At 42.3% G+C, this 17,274-nt stretch overlaps 1 protein-coding gene across 2 annotated transcripts in view; it reads left to right on the top strand.

Moving 5' to 3' along the window:
- PDCD6IP (programmed cell death 6 interacting protein) overlaps nt 1–12,272 on the top strand; it is a 32,316-nt gene extending 20,044 nt beyond the window's left edge. For both annotated transcript variants that reach the window (XM_073003836.2, XM_073003835.2), the window contains exons 12-18: nt 2,208–2,377; nt 4,056–4,304; nt 5,766–5,900; nt 7,015–7,109; nt 9,735–9,870; nt 10,171–10,349; nt 11,282–12,272. In XM_073003836.2, the coding sequence (XP_072859937.2) occupies nt 2,208–2,377; nt 4,056–4,304; nt 5,766–5,900; nt 7,015–7,109; nt 9,735–9,870; nt 10,171–10,349; nt 11,282–11,453 (1,136 nt within the window). In that variant the 3' untranslated portion in view covers nt 11,454–12,272. The remainder of the gene's footprint in view (nt 1–2,207; nt 2,378–4,055; nt 4,305–5,765; nt 5,901–7,014; nt 7,110–9,734; nt 9,871–10,170; nt 10,350–11,281) is intronic.
- Nucleotides 12,273–17,274: the final 5,002 nt, after the last annotated feature.

Raw genomic sequence — 17,274 nt, 5'->3', positions numbered from 1 at the left:
GTGGTTTTCCTACTTTCTTCAGCTTAAGTTTGAATTTTGCTATAAGAAGCTGATAAATAGAGCTACAATCAGCTCCAGGTCTTGTTTTTGCTGACTGTAGAGCTTCTCCATCTTTGCCTGCAGAGAACATAATCAATCAATCATTATTGCCCATCTGGTGATGTCGATGTGTAGAGTCACTGTGACGTCCACCCTCGTGCCCCTTTTCTTGACCTTCAAGCCCCCAGAGCACACGAAGGCAGACACTCTCTTCTTTAACACTTGCTGCCACCAGGCGATCTCTAAATCACCATTTACTTCTGAAAGACTCAGGTCCACACTTCAAATCCTTTTAAATAAAACTTTGTTTTATTGAATACATAGATTAATTCATGTATAACTTCGGTATTTAATCATTCCTCAGAATTTCCCAAACTCCACACCGTGACTTGAACTCTTAATCTCACACTCTGACTCTGACTTAATCTACTCATACTCTCTGACTCTGACTGACTCTCTGGCACACTGCCTCGCACAATCTTCCAATCCCCCCCCGTTCACACTCCATACACCCCCCTTTATATCCCAGCCCCTCCCCCTTTAGCACCACCTTCCGTTCCCTCATTGGCTCCTTTCCCACTGCTCAGCTGTGACGGACAGGTGAGGGCAGGGCTGAACGCTACAGTCACCTCTTGTGTTGTTGGATGTTTGTGATGACCAGCTTGTTCTCTTGGCAAAACTCTATTAGCCTTTGCCCTGCTTCGTTTTGAACTCCAAGGCCAAACTTCCCTGTTGTTCCTTTTATCTCTTGACTCCCTACTTTGGCATTCCAGTCCCCTAGAATGAGAAGAACATCTTTCTTTGGTGCCAGTTCTAGAAGGTGTTGTAAATCTTCATAAAATTGTTCAATTTCAGTCTCCTCAGCAATGGAGGTTGGTGCATAAACTTGGATTATTGTGATGTTGAAAGGTCTGCCTTGGATTCGTATTGACATCATTCTATCATTTTTGAGATTGTATCCCATTACAGCTTTACCCACTCTTTTGTTGACTATGAGGGCTACTCCATTCTTTCTAGGGGATTCTTGCCCACAGTAGTAGACATGATAATCATCTGAGTTGAAATCACCCATTCCTGTCCATTTGTTCACTGACGCCCAGGATGTCAATGTTTATTCTTGCCATCTCCTGTTTGACCACCTCCAGCTTCCCAAGGTTCATAGATCTTACATTCCAGGTTCCTATGCAATATTTTTCTTTGCAGCATCGGACTTTCCTTTCACTTCCAGGCACGTCCACAGCTGAGCGTCCTTTCGGCTTTGGCCCAACTACTTCATTAGCACTGGAGCTACTTGTACTTGTCCTCCGCTCTTCCTCAGTAGCATGTTGGACGCCTTCCGACCTGAGGGTCCCATCTTCCAGCGTCATATCTTTTAGCCTTTTGTTTCTGATCATGGGGTTTTCTTGGCAAAGATATTTGAGTGGAATTGCCGGTTCCTACTCCAGGTGGATTAGCAGTACCCTGGATAGCAGTACTAATAACATTTCATCTTTTCAGGTCAAGACCTAAGTCCTTCTCATGGTCATTGAGTCCAGTTTTATTATGCAGAAAAGAAGTCATAGAAAAATTGAAAAAGACAATTGTGAACTACATCAAAGAGACCGTCTAGAGTGGTCGTTTGACTAGATAGCTGGGGTATAAATGCAATAAATAAATATAAATAAATAAACAATGCACGAGAAGTACATTAACTGCAGTACTGCACTTTAATCCCTATGCCATGAGGCTCTTCACCATGAGAAGGCAGCAATCTGTGAAGGTGGTAGGAAAAAGAACAACAATGGGAGAAGGATTGACTTAATCAAGAAAGGTGTAGTGTTCACCTTGGAAAACCTGACCTGGGCCCATGATAGGACCTTTTGGAGGCATTAATTTAGAGGATCATAAGCCAGAAGTGACTTGACAGCACATCACAACAACCGTTCCAGTCAGTGTTTCACAACAAGGGGCTAGAACTGAGCTATATAAAAACTTGCCCTTATTTAATGGTGTCACAGAGTATTATTGCACTAGATCAGCTTAATATGTTTTGTGTCACATAACTAGCGAACTAACACAGACTTGGTATATTGGTAACGTCTTCAGTTGACAGAGTACAATATTTCATTTATGTTTTGGATTAAAGCAATATCTTTGAACACCAGGTGTCTGTCTCTGTTGTTTTGCAGAGGGAGCCAATTACCGGAGTATCCTGGATAAAGCTGTGCAAGCTGACAAGCAGGTTAAGGAACGATATCAGAGTCATCGTGATACGATTTCTTTGTTATGTAAGCCAGAAGCAGAATTGAATGCAGCAATTCCTTCAGCAAATCCAGCAAAAACTATGCAGGGGAGTGAGGTAAGATCCAAATCAATCAGTCAATCTCACATTAATTAAAGTAGCTACACAGTATCTGTGGGGGATGGGTTCCAAGCTTCCCCCCACAGGTGCTGAAAAACAGAAGTATAAAATGCTATAAATTGCATGGTCTCTGGCTCTCTCTAGTGGCCAGTTGTGGTAAATACATTCTGGAAAAACTGTAGCTTTCTTATTTAGTACAGTGGTGCCTTGACTTATGAACTTAATCCGTATTGGAACGGTGGCCGTAAGTCAAAACGTTCGTAAGTCAAAGCACCATTTCCCATAGGAATGCATTGAAAACCGATTAATCCGTTCTGGCTGAAGGAAAAAAAATACCCCCCCCCAAAATAATAATTAAAAATAAAACACTGCAAGTCCCACATGGGACTGCAAAAAAAAAACCCACCAAAAAACAAAACAACACAGAAACATACCCCCCAAACCCACCCAGAACAACTTTTTAAAAAGGAAAAAGTAGCACCTTACCACTCTGAAGCATCTGCGGAGGCTTCCCGGGCTTCCAAAGCACCGGCACCCGACCACTTATCCTTCCTCCTGTGCTTACTCGTGAGTTAACCCGCGCCACCCTGCGCCCCAGGAGTAAAAATGTCCTCTAACCGCCTCCTCTAACCATTGGGACAAAAGAGCTACAAAGAAGCGGCCTCTTTGCCACCAACGGTTTGAATTTCCCACCTTTTTTCCCCCTGCCTTTTTTTCTGTTCGTAAATCAAAGCTCCATTCATAACTCAAAGCAATATTTAGCATCTGGAGCTGTTCATAACTCAAAACGTTCGTAGGTCAGGGCATTCGTAAGTCAAGGCACCACTGTATTGTAAGGCAGTAGATAAGTGAATCTGATCCCGCAGATAATGGGGCTCTGTTGTACTTTGAACAAGGTATTCAGATTTTAACATAGCCAAGAAACCAGGTTGACGACTCTAGTTTATATTGATTTGGTCTACCTGAAATTTAAAACAGAGAATTCCAAAGTTTGATTTGCTAATCTAAAAATCCTTTTGAATGCCACTTGTTCATCTTGTAATGCTGCTGTAATATTCACAAGCCGTCCTCTGGATAGGACTGCTTGGATCCTGTGTGATCTGATCATTGCTCCTGGATGTATTTTATTGGTTCCACCCATATGACAGTGGATCTTCAGGCATTAAGGCAACATTGTGTGCTGAACTATGCAAAAGCGTTTTATAGATACTAAAGGGCACTGAATACATATTTCCAAAAGCTAACTAGAACCATTTTGTCTGGCTATAGCAAAGGGAAAGATGGGGTAGCAGGGCCACCAGTCTACCTGTAAAAGAACAGAACCTGCTTTTGTTTCTGTTTCCATTTGAGTTGGTTAGTATAAAAGTGGTGTAAGTTTTATCACTGGTGTTTGAATTTGATTGTTTCCCTCTTCTCTCCCCATCCCATTTGTGTTGTACTTTTAAGCTTACAGACAGCCACTGTTTTGTTTCAGCATATAAAATTTCAAGCAGTGTAGAACTGTAATTCTTGTATCAGGTTACGTAGTCTTTATGCTGTAGTGGGGAAAACAAATATTAAATACAAATGTTTCCTTTTTTTTTGTTCTGCAGTTTTTGTGATGTGTAGGAAAAAATGATAATTGTGGAACTGCTTAAAATGCCAAATATGATTGATTACATGTTTTGTTTACTAGGTGGTTAATGTCCTAAAATCTTTGCTGGCTAGCCTGGATGAAGTCAAGAAGCAGAGAGAACAACTTGAAAATGATCTTAAATCAGTAAACTTTGACATGACAACTAAATTCCTAACTGCACTTGCACAAGATGGTGATCTGAATGAAGAAGCCATTTCTGTTACTGAGTTGGATCGTCTTTATGGTAGTTTTACCCATAAAGTACAGGAGACTTTGAAAAAACAAGAGGAGCTGCTCAACAGCATTCAGGTATTGTTTTCTTCAGAAGCGTATTTTAAGAGCTACAGTGGATGCCTGGTGATATACTACTTCAGAGCTGGACAATTAGACTCTGAGACATAAAACTATGTTTATATGCTAAAATTTTAGTATGCTAAAATCTATATTTGGGACAGGAAGCAACAGTTAGAACCGGATATGGAACAACTGATTGGTTCAAAATGGGGAAAGGAGTACGACAAGGCTGTATATTGTCTCCCTGCTTATTTAACTTATATGCAGAATACATCATGCAAAAGGCTGGACTGGATGAATCCCAAGCCGGAATCAAGATTGCTGGAAGAAATATCAACAACCTCAGATATGCAGATGATACCACTCTGATGGCAGAAAGTGAGGAGGATTTAGAGAAACTCATAATGAAGGTGAAAGAGAAGAGCACAAAAAATGGTCTGAAGCTCAAAATCAAAAAAACGAAGATCATGGCTACTGGTCCCATCACCTCCTGGCAAATAGAAGGGGAAGATATGGAGGCAGTGACAGATTTTACTTTCCTGGGCTCCATGATCACTGCAGATGGTGACAGCAGCCACAAAATTAAAATACACCTGCTTCTTAGGAGGAAATGAGAAACCTAGATAGCATCTTAAAAAGCAGAGACATCACCTTGCAGACAAAGGTCCACATAGTCCAAGCTATGGTTTTTCCAGTAGTGATATATGGAAGTGAGAGTTGCACCATAAAGAAGGCTGACCACCGAAGTATTGATGCTTTTGAATTGTGGTGCTGGAGGAGACTCTTGAGAGTCCCCTGGACTGCAAGGAGAACAAACCTATCCATTCTGAAGGAAATCAACCCCAAATGCTCACTGGAAGGACAGATCCTGAAGCTGAGGCTCCAATACTTTGGCCATCTCATGAGAAGAGAAGACTCCCTGGAAAAGACCCTGATGTTGGGAAAGTGTGAAGGCAGGAGGAAAAGGGGACGACAGAGGATGAGATGGTGGACAGTGTCATCGAAGCTACCAACATGAATTTGACCCAACTCCGGGAGGCAGTGGAAGACAGGAGGGCCTGGCACGCTCTGGTCCATGGGGTCACAAAGAGTCAGATGACTAAACAGCAACAAAAATAGAAACGGTTGCTGGCTGGATAGCTCAGTGATTTGGAGTACCTGGCTGTGAGTCCAAAGATGCAGAATTCATTTTGCTATCATGCCTCTAGGGAGAGGAGACAACTTGTGTACCCGTAGGCAAATTGTACAGTTCTGGAACACTCCCAGAATAAGAGACTAGTAAATCACTTGTGAGCACTTTAGACTTAGGAAATCTTAGCAAAGGTTGTCATAAGTCAGAATTGACTTGATGACACAAGGTTATTACTGTTATTATTAGATATTGCTGTGTTTGAACACAAAGAAACATGAGAGTTTAAATCTATGAGGTCTTATGTCCCTGTTGAAACCCTTTCATGTTTTTTCCCATCATGATAGAATTCACATCAGGAATTTTCTAAGATGAAGCAATCAAATAATGAGTCCAATTTAAGAGAAGAAGTTCTAAAGAACTTGGCTGTAGCCAATGACAACTTTGTTGAACTTGTGGCTAACCTGAAAGAAGGCACAAAGGTATAGTAATACCATATACTGCATAGTAGCATAATAGGGTAACTGATTTATCCATTCCCTTACATGCTTACATTAAAAGATGTGTTCCCGCTAATAATACTAATGTCTAGCCAAAGGCATTGCAAAGCCATTTGAATGATTGTGTGGCCAGTATTTAAAGAATTCAGATATATAAGCACATTGCATATAGAATAGGATTGAAATGTTACGTTTTGTAGCATCACCAAGATTTTTGTTGTCTGCGATGGCAATTCTTAAAAGGAGATAAAATATTAATACAGTAGGACCAGAAAGGTTGAAGCTTTGAAAGGGAGACCTCATTGCCCAGTATCTTGCTTATGCCGGTTACATTGGCACAAATGTACTGGGCGTTATGCCCACCAAAAAGGATTGCACCATCCAATTGCACAATCAGCCACACAACCCCAGAATGACCAATTAATTGTATGATTCACTGGCAGAAGAGCTTTGGGGATTGCACTTCCACCTTGGCCATTGTCCAGCTACCGTGGACAGAACTTTGAACTGCGCGCATGTAGTTGCAAGGCAGGATTATGGACATTGGATGATAAATGATGGAGAAGTCAAAGAATGCTTAATGTGTAACTCTCCATCTATTTTAAAAAAAGAAATAGAAAAACAACGCACAAGATGGAAAATAAAATAGGCATGGATGGGGTGGGTGTGTTATTGGCACAGGAATCAACAGCAGTTGTTTCTGTTGCTATATATTGTTGAAAGCAACCTACTACCTAATTCTCCTGATTGGAGATGTCAGTAATTGAGTTCTGAATTTCTGTGTGCAAAGCACGTACTTTCCCCTGACCTAGAGTCCTTCCTTTCCATGTATGTGGTACTTCACTAAGTTAGAGGACAATTCTTGTCTCCAAGGGGATTAAAATCTACAGAATGGTACAAGAAAGCCCCAGAGGAAAAGGAAAGAAATGGAGTCCATGGTAAGCAGAAGAATATGTGATAGTTTCACTTAGCTTTGTAGGGTAAAGGATCTAGAAATATTTACAGAAAGTTTCATAGAACAGTGGATGTTGTGAATTTTCTCTCACTGTGTTTATAAAATATTTCTTGTAAATGAATGTTTGTTACTTCCTCCTAGTTTTATAATGAGTTGACGGAAATCCTTTTGAAGTTCCAAAACAAGTGCAGCGACATTGTGTTTGCGCGCAAAACAGAAAGAGATGAACTTCTGAAGTAAGCTTGTTATATCTTCAATGTTAGAGAAATATTTGGTTAACTAAGTATGAGGGGGAGGTTTTTAGTCAGAGGCTAAAACAGGCAAGGACTCTTCAGATTATAAATGAATGCATAATATAAATGGACAACAGTAACCTGTTTGAAAAACTAACAGGAAGGCCTCTGTCGTGTTGTAATATCTTTGATGTATTAAGACATTCTATGTTGAAGGCTGAACATTTATGCTTTCATGTACAGTGGTGCCCCGCACAGCGACATTAATCCATTCCGGATTAATCGTCGCTATACGGAAACATCACAATGCGGGAGTGAAAACTCTGTTTAATACGTTTCTATGGGGTGAAAACTCACCGCTATGCGAGGCTTCCTCCATAGGGCCGCCATTTTCACCGCCTCGGTAAGTGAGGACAGTGCGGGCGGCCATTTTGGAACCACCGATCAGCTGTGTGAAAATGGGGCCTTTGGGAGGAAAAGCCCCCATTTTCAAACAGCTGGCCGGCCGGGGCGCTTCGGAACGACGGCGGGGGAACCCTTCCCCTGCGGCCGCTCCAAAGGGCCCGACGAGAAAATGCCAGTCGGCGCTTCGGAGCGGCCGCGGGGAAGGCTCCCCCGCCGCCATTCTGAAGCGCCCGCCGGCCGGACGCTTCGGAACGATGGCGGGGGAACCCTTCCCCTGCGGCCGCTCCAAAGGGCCTGCCGGCCAGCGGTTCCAAACACTGGTGGCGGTGGTAGGATGTGTGTGTGGGGGTCTGGATGCCTTCCAGTGCTTTGCCTGGAAGGCATTTGGACACCCCCCCCACCTTGCCTCTGCCACCGGCAGCCACCCCGCGCCCGCCTATCCCAGCCATGCTCGGACTCCCAGGAGTCCAAGCATGGCTGGGAAACCGGGCGCGAGGCGGCTCCAAGCAGCAGCAGCAGCGGCGGGGGGGGTCCGGACAGCTTCCAGTGCTTTGCCTGGAAGCCTTCCGGACCCCCCTACCCTGCCCCCGCCACTGGGATCCGCCCCGCGCCGCCTATCCCAGCCATGCTTGGACTCCTGGGAGTCCGAGCATGGCTGGGATAGGCGGCGCGGGGCGGCTTCAAGAGGGGGCAGCAGCGGCAGGGTGTGTGTGGGGGGTCCGGACGGCTTCCAGTGCTTTGCCTGGAAGCCTTCCGGCCCCCCTACCCTGTCCCCGCCGCTGGGAGCCACCTCGCGCCGCCTATCCCAGGGAGTCCAAGCATGGCTGGGATAGGTGGCGCGGGGCGGCTTCAAGCGGCGGCGGCGGGGTGGTGGTGGGGTCCGGAAGGCTTCCAGTGCTTTGCCTGGAAGCCATCCGGATCCACCTTACCCTGCCCCGCCGCCGCTGAGAGCCTTCCGAGCTCTCAAAGGGCTTTCTCCAATGTCGGAGGGGGGACCTTTGAGAGCTTGGAAGGCAAATGTCGGCGGTGGCTTCAGGGTCCTTCCGAGGCCGCCACCCACCGCCAACATTTTCCCCCAGCTGGGCGGCGGGGCTCCTGCTGAGCTGGGGGAAAATGGCCCTTCCGAAGGGGAATGCAGGCGGTGGCTTCGGAAGGGTCCTTCCGAGGCCACCACCGGCATTTCCCCCAGCTGAGCGATGGGGCTTCGAAGTGATCGCAAAATCTGCATCGGTATGTGGATTCGTCGTTAAACGGGGCGCTTGTTAAGCGAGGCACCACTGTATAGAAATGCAGCATGGTTTCCGAATTGGCTGAGACAATGAGTGCTTTTGGTTGTTGTGCGTTTTCCGACCTCTTTGGCTGTGTTCTGAAGGTTGTTCTTCCTAACGTTTCGCCAGTCCCTGTGGCCGGTGTCTTCAGAGGACAGCACTCTGTGAGTGCTTTGTTCATCTTGAAAAACAGGATATACAGAAGAAACTAACTTACACATAATTGAGTTTCTTTAGGTCGATGAAAGGACATGCATGCTTTTGTTTCATAGCTCTTGTCCCTCAAGAATATTTCTGTGAAATCCATGTTTTTCATACTTGCTGTGCAGATCAGCTGAGAAGCTACACAAGATCAACCTTGCCACCGTAGCAATTAGGACAGAAATCTGTGCTGTATAGGAGTTCCTCAGCTTGCTCACAGCTGGTCCTGGGAAAACCCTGCTTCCTGGTGTGAGGAGGCTCCCTTAGTGCTTCCAAAGTAGGAGGATGAGAAATACACAATGAATTTTTTTATATTTGTTATCACTGATTGGGCATATCTAGTGTTTCTTTTAGCTATGCTTTGAGGTTTGGCCATTCTCTCCAGTAAAGGAAAATGTGGTGGAGGAAGTGCTATCATCACCAAGGTGCTCTCTGTGGGAGCATTTCTCCAGCCAGTAATTCTATTTTGGGTCTTAGCTTTGCTGTGTATGGGCAGCAAAGCCAACTCCCTGGATAAAATAGGAAGCAGCCGATCAGTTAGGGGTGTGTGATATATCTGTCACCAAACAGCCCACAGTGCTTTTTAAAATAATCTAATTACAGGCCAAGCTTGGTTATAACTGATTTTAGCTTTCCCTGTGAGAAGCTGGTGATCTCAGTCTAAAAATAAGTCAACCATTGATTTTACATCCAGCAGAAGGATTTTGTAAAAATCCTTGCTGTGCTTCACATTTGTTCAATACTTCCTTTTCAGAGATCTGCAACAAAGTATTGCTAGAGAACCAAGCGCTCCTTCTTTTCCTTCTGTGCCTGCATATCAAACAGGTCCTCCTGGAGGAAACAAGCCTCCAACTTCATCTGTCCCAACTCCAGCCCCCAGAACCAGTGTGGTAAGTAAAGTAACAATTCTATACCATCTCTGGTAGTAGTTATATTTATCTCAGAAGCATTTGCTTCAGAATGTTGAAGAAACCAGCCTCATTTACTGATGTGTGTCAGGAGAGCTAATAAGTTAAATGATAGAGAAGCTGATCTGTGGCTAGGACTGCAGTCGTAGTTTTGCATCTCCTTGTCATCTAGTAATTTTACACATCTGTGTGAATGCTATGAATCTAAAATTCCTTAATCTATAATGCATACAGTGTATAGAAAATAGAATCATCCTTGCTTATATCTACTTTCTTATTTAGTCTAACAAACCGCAGCCGCCAGCACGCCCTCCCCCACCAATGATTTCTTCAGCAAATACACTCAGTAACCCAGTATCAGCAACTGCTGGGACAACGGCTCCTCCAGCTGGCTCTGCCACCAACACGGCGCCTTCGCAGGCACAGGGGCCACCTTATCCAACATATCCAGGTTACCCTGGGTAAGTTCAGAAATATGAGCTAACAATCACTTGGAGTGTTGGTAAGAAATCTCTTTTACTTGCTCCGGCTGTTCTTCAACAATTAAGGATTCATTAGAGAAAGGAATGTGGAGCTTCTGTATCTGAAATTTCTCTTGTGATCTCTACTTAGTGTTTATGAGGTTCAGTATCCTATGAAACACATGGAATCTGTGATAAAATCTAGCTTTACTTCTTAACAGCTCTACTCTGGATTTCCACTCAGACATTTCTTCTCATAAGGCAAGGGGCAGCAGCTTTTCAGGATTGGGGACCATACTGGCTCCCCAGCACCCACCTATTGTGCTGCTTACAAACCTAGAATTCCTTTCGAAAACAAGGGACTACTGGGCTTGTCAATGCACTGAAGTAACTATCTGTCCTTTACCATGCTAAAAACTATGGTTTAAACTCTAAACCAAAGTTAAATAAATTCAAAAATGTAAAGTTTTCTGTCTCTGTTCCTTGCAGCCTTCTGTACTCACAAAGAAGCTGTGACATAGGGAGGACTTCCTAAACAGTGTTGAGATATGAAAGGGGAAGATTGCTGATTTGGCTTCCATATGCTTCCTTAATCTAGAATTCATTGTAGGCAAATCTCCTCTCTAGCAGCCACTTGTATGCTAGAGATGTTTGGGAAGAGGATCCCTAACTCTCCAGAGACTTCAGGTTGCTGCAGGGGAAGGAGTGAGAAGGAAACATTCCTAACTTTCTTAAATTAGGATCCACGCCTGTATTTTTGTACTGTAGATATTTAGTTACCTATGTGTGTGCTTGGAAGCCAGTATATTGAAGAACTGATACTTGCATGTTGTACTATGGATATTTTAAAATATATTTATAATTTCAAAAAAAGACATTTTCATATGTTTTTTAATTTCAAGCTTTTAATGTATGGCCTTTTGTTTTCACAGATACTGCCAGATGCCTTTGCCGATGGGGTACAATCCATACATGTACGGCCAGTACAATCTGCCATACGCACCTTCACCTATGTACCAAAATCCTGGACAAGCACCATATCCAGGAGGACCTCAGCAGCCTAGTTATCCTTTCCCACAACAGCCCTATTATCCACAGCAATAGCACATTTGTGAAGACATACTGCTTGTTATAACTAAGAGAATCTTGCAATAAGCCTATTAAATCTTTAGTTCCAGTTAGTGTACCTCACTGTATTGAAACAAGTTTGTAACTTCTTTCTCTGGTTAATTACTCCCAAAGGTTCTCTGCACCCAGTTGAATACAGGCTGCATTAGACCTCTTATGTTGAGAGTGTGGCAGGCTGCTAAAATGTTATACAGATAGAACTGGATTACAGCAAAATTTTATGCTAAATTAGTTAAACTAGACCAGAACATTTATTGGAAAGTGATTTCCTAAATACTTTAAATGAGACAATTGAAATAAAAAGCAAAATCATGCCAGTACTGGCTGTGATGTAGTCTACAAGACTAAATAGGATTTTCTTCTGTATTACATTGATTTGTATTTTGAATTTGAGTTTTGCTACGAGTACGTTTGGTTTAATAATCAAGGCTTTGTAAATTGTAAGTGTGGACTAAAAGTGCATAGGACAGTTTAAAAAAAAACAGTAGATATTTTTATTACCCTATAACCAGGTTTTTGAAATTTGGACATGTTCTTTGGCACTGGACTTTGAAACTGAGGTTTCGATTAAATAGTCACAGTTGATTGTATTTAATTTCCTGTAACATAGAAACAATTCCTTAAATCAAGAAGTTGTTATTCCAGAGTGAGAAAGAGAAAATAAATCAACTTATTTTTATCAAATCTTTCAAAAGAATAGCTCTTAGGTTTTGAGGAGTTTATCAGGGATGCATTGCAGCATAAGTTAAGTTCATGATATATGACTTGGCTGGCAAATAAAATACCTTATTTTGATATTTTGTTCCTGGTTATCTAATGATGTCAGTCTGTTTGAATTGCTGAGAATCCAATCTACAACATCTCCATCCTACCTCATTATGTGTGCCTGTACTGTGTATACGAGGATAATCCCTTGCACCCTGCCTTCTGGGTTCTCTGCAAGAAGCTTCAGCTAAAATACTATAAATAATAAAACTTAAACAAATTTATTTCACTAATTAAACTTTTTTTTGTTAAAGATGTAGTGGAATTTTTAAGGTTTGGAGTAGTTTGAGTGCTTGGTACTATTTAAAAGTAAAAATGTAATATACCGTTTGTATGGCATCTCTGTCCTATGCACTCATGTTCAGTGTAGATGATTTGTTGGTGGCAGGAATATTTGACAAGTGACAAGTAGGGATATGCTGTACAGCAGGCATCCCCAACTCCTAGTCCACGGCCCGGTGCCAGGCCATGGCAAGACCGGGCCGTGGAGACAGATCTCCTGCCCCCCCCCGCATGCACACCACCCGTGCACACCACCCACATGCACAGGTGTCCCGCTCCTCTGTGCATGCACATGAGCACATCCCTCCATGAATGTGGGGGGGGTGCCCCCCCAGCCAGTCTGCAGTTCAGAAAAGGTTGGGATGACTGCTGTACAGGGTTTTGGTTTTTTTTGGACCCCAACTCTCAGAATTCTCCAAGAACTTCCCAGGCAGAATTCTGTGAGTTCCAGCCCAAAGTCCCACACTTATATTTTGGAGTCTGGATGGCATTCTGAGGCCCTCATTTCCTATTAGTAATATAAAGAAGCCACTGCAATGCTTCCTGGGAATATTTATTTATTTATTTATTTATTTATTTATTTATTTATTTGATTTTTACCCCGCCCCTCTAGACCATGTCTACTCGGGGCGGCTTACAAAATAGTACTCTGGGAAGTGCCCTAAGGATACCATGACTATAATTCCCAGAAAGTACCATTGCAACCTTGTTTTTGTACTTTACAAAGAAAGTGAAAGTTTCAGGATGCCATGCAGTCTCTAAAATAGGCCCTGTCTGGGTAAGTAAAACATAGGTGTCTGTAGATATGGGTCTGTAGGTTGAAATGACCAGAATTCTGTGTAGAGAATTCTTTGTGAATTTTAGGAATTGGAATCCACAAAAAAGAGAGAAAAGATAGCAAGTGTGGTTGGGTTAAACAAGTGTTTGCGCCCCAGTCTCAATTTTAAACTTAACTTGAAAATCAAAACACCATCACCTTAAACTGCATTTAGGTCATACCAAGATGAACTACTTGGGATTCTTACCTGTATGCTGTACAAATTTAAATACTATGGCTGGGATTCAAATAAGCACTTGTAAAATCTGTTAGCATCAAAAGGTAGCCATTTTTTTCCTTTCACCTGCATTCCTTCAAGTCATTTTTAGTGTTGATAAAGGCTTTTTGATGTTCAAGATGGGATCGATCGCAGTGTGGTTGGGTACATGTAGAGAGTTTCAACATGAAAAATCGCTGAAAACCTTGGGAGTCCTTGGGATTCTGGCATTTAGATACTGCTTTTTCCAAGTAGTGAGAAACACTTCACATTATCTTTATAATCCATTATTATTTTTTGCTCCAACACTTATCTTTGCTATTAAGTTAAGGAGAATAAAACTTGAAGCTTAGAGATTGAAAGTAGTATTTACTGTCAAAAAGCAGGATGCAAACAAATCTGAAGTTCAGTCTTCAAGCACTACCCATGCAAGTTGTTGGCACCACTTTTCATATGTGAGGAGAAACCTGTGTCTGTATTGTGCATACATAGTAGAATGCTGTCACATTTACCTGTGAACCATATGCAACAGGAACTTAGTTATCTGTTTATTTAAAGTATTTTTACCCACCTTTCTCCTTAAAAAGTACCAAAGCCAGCTTCCATCATTAAAAAAGCAATATTTAAAAGCTAAAAACAGTAGGTATGCGAATATTAAAAAAGCATGCATTGATCATGCCCATATATTGTCTACCTATATAGATGAAGAGAGACAACGAGGTATAGTAGATGAGAGTATCAAACCTGGACTTGGAGAGCTAGATTTAAGTCTTTGCTGCACTATGGCAACTCACTATAGAGTGGCATTGATAAAATGCTTCTAAAACATCTTACCTTAAACTCTTATTAGGGATAATATAAATGAAGTAATTTGTAGGATGTAACATACACATAACACGAAGTGGTTACAGGTACATTTCTAGCCAACAGAAAAGTCATTTAGCGCTGTTTAAACAGAAAGAGCCTAATGAGCCACCTCTGCATGATATTCAGATTTTTTTTTAAAGAACATGGGGAACATATCCTAAAATAAAAGACCTTTTGCCTATATGAAGATACTCTGTGCCTTGGGTTGTAGGTTGATTGGCTAGCAAATGTCTTCCTATATGTGGAGGTCTTCAATAAATTTTACAAACCCAGAAATGGGCAGGAGCAAGAATTCCCAATTCCTAATAAATTCAATCAAACTCAATGAAGTAAAAACTCCTTAGGGGGGAAAATAATTTTTTGTGACATGGAGCTTGAAGTAGAAAGGGAAATCTTTAAGTTAATGGAAATGAGGCTTGAGACACATAAAGAGACTTAATTTAGAGAGTGGATTGTGAAATGCTAATAACTCCTTATTTGGTAGAAGCTAAAAAAAGGTAAGCAAGGCATTCTACAATCAAGCAGTTATCCTAACTGAAATGTATCAAGTGTTTCATTGTCAATAGAAATGTTACTCCTTGTTTTATAACATACCTCCACTTGTGAAAAACCTAGGCAGATCTTCTAAAATGGGGATTCTGTGTTAAGAGGCATCATGCTTCACTGAAATTTAATGATACCCTAATGTAAGGTAAAGGTTAAGGTTCCCCTTGACATTTAGTCTAGTCGTGTCCTACTCTAGGGCGTGGTGCTCATCCCCGTTTCCGAGCCATACAGCCAGTGTTTGCCCGAAGACAGTTTCCGTGGTCACGTGGCCAGCGCGACTAGACATGGAATGCCGTTGCCTTCCCACTGAGGTGGTACCTATTTATCTACTCACATTTTTACATGCTTTTAAACTGCTAGGTTGGCAGGAGCTGGGACAAGTGGTGGGAGCTCACTCTGTTGCGTGGATTTGATCTTACGACTGCTGGTCTTCTGACCTTGCAGCACAGGCTTCTGCAGTTTAACCCGCAGCACCTCCACTTCCCCATAATGTAGATAGTAGATACTGTATTTGAAAAGTAAATTCTCCAGCAGAGGGCAGTCTGAAATCATTCAATAGAAAAAGGTCTACATTATTTAGAAAGTTACATAACCTACTTCTTACCTTACATAAATAACTAAAATTAGATTAAATCACTCAACTTTACAGAATGATTTCCAGCATTAAAAAATAAAAAGACTGTCATTTGATAATGAAAAATTTGAGTCGGCAGTAGCTAAGCTCTGCCAGCAAGCAAGCAGGTTCAAATATGATGCCACCTTCACTGTCACACCATATCACTGCTTGTCATCTGCCTTTTCTCCCAGCAGGGGGGCAGGACTGGAGAAAGGGTTCTGAGGGTAGTTATAAATATTTGAGGAGGTTCTTTCACTTCTGTTCAAAGAGACTAAGATGCACTGTAGCTGTGTTTTAAAAATAGTGAATTTTTATTTTCACAGTCAACACCAATCAGCAGACTAGCTGCTATACTCTGAGCCAGCTACAGTTGTTGAGTGGCCTTCTAAAGGCAGGCAGCCATTTATGTCGATGCACTGCAACAGTCCAGTTTAAATGTTTCCAGGAAAAGAATGATTGTGGCCAGCCCACTGCCTGAAGTGATGAAAGATATGTTGCAAGCCCTTGAATCTTCAATGACAAGAATATGGTTGAAGATTTTAACTTGAAACAAGATACACTTTAATGGGCACCTGCTTGCTTTAGACAGTAAAAAAATTCTGCAAATTTTGCCTTACGGCCCAGAGTATTAATTTAGTAAACCGAGAAGGTGGGGGACGAAGCCTCGTGGTCCTTGGATGAAATCTAAAAATGGATGGGTAATACCTGTATTAGACTACTAAAACACCAAAAACGGGTGAGCTTTTGAGCCATGCAGTATCTAATCAAGATATTTATGTAACCTTGTACGTATTTGAATTTACCAAATACTGCAGACAATTTTAGATTTTCCCACTGAAGGTCCAGCAACGTCTTCTGCAGTTGGAAGACCAATATGTAAAATTAGATGATGAAGCTATCAAAATTAGGTAGATAAACTTTTAGATACTAATACATAAGGAGAACTGAATGGCATGGATTAGGAATGGGGATATTTGTATTTGGATAAGTATATGGGGATATATGGCCCTAATGAGGGTCCAGCCCCAGGGACCAAACAGTCCATTCATGCATCCTGCCATGATGACAGTCCTGCTCGTCCTGTCAATGACACCCAGAGCTCTGCTGTCTTCTTGCTTTGCTGGCCACTCCAGGTGGGGGTGGGAGGATGAGCTTCCCCGCATGGCCGCTGAGTGGCTAGCTGAGCAGGAATACAACGGAGCTCCGGGTGACACTGGCAAAACGAGTGGGAACATTGCCGCAGCGAGACATGTCAGTGTATGGTCTGGTCCCAGAGGCTGGACCTTCCTTAGGGTCAGCTGGGATGGGGATATTTGTATCCAAATACAAATATCCCCATCTCTAGTATGGACCATAGGTTCTTAGCCTGTGGTCCAGGGGCCACAGTGACTTCATAGGGGCCCCGCGAAGGCTTGAAGAAGTGTTACGATCTTTTGCAGATAAAACAGAATGAAAGCAAGCAAGAAAAAGAAACATAGAACAGAATCTTAATTTCCCTTGCTTGTTTGTCTAAAACCTGGCTTTTCTAACCCACCACCTCCATTAAAAACAAACAAAAATAAAGATCAGTTATAAAAATAACTGATAGCAAATAACTGTTTGATATTTCTACACACGGTGAGAACATGCAAGTGAATTATGTTGAGTGGCTGAGAGACAGCATGTGACATTTCTTGCTACTGTGCAG

The sequence above is a fragment of the Pogona vitticeps genome, chromosome 6, assembly GCF_051106095.1.
Source record: "Pogona vitticeps strain Pit_001003342236 chromosome 6, PviZW2.1, whole genome shotgun sequence".
Lineage (NCBI taxonomy): Eukaryota > Metazoa > Chordata > Lepidosauria > Squamata > Agamidae > Pogona > Pogona vitticeps.
This window is presented reverse-complemented; position numbering and strand designations above follow the sequence as displayed.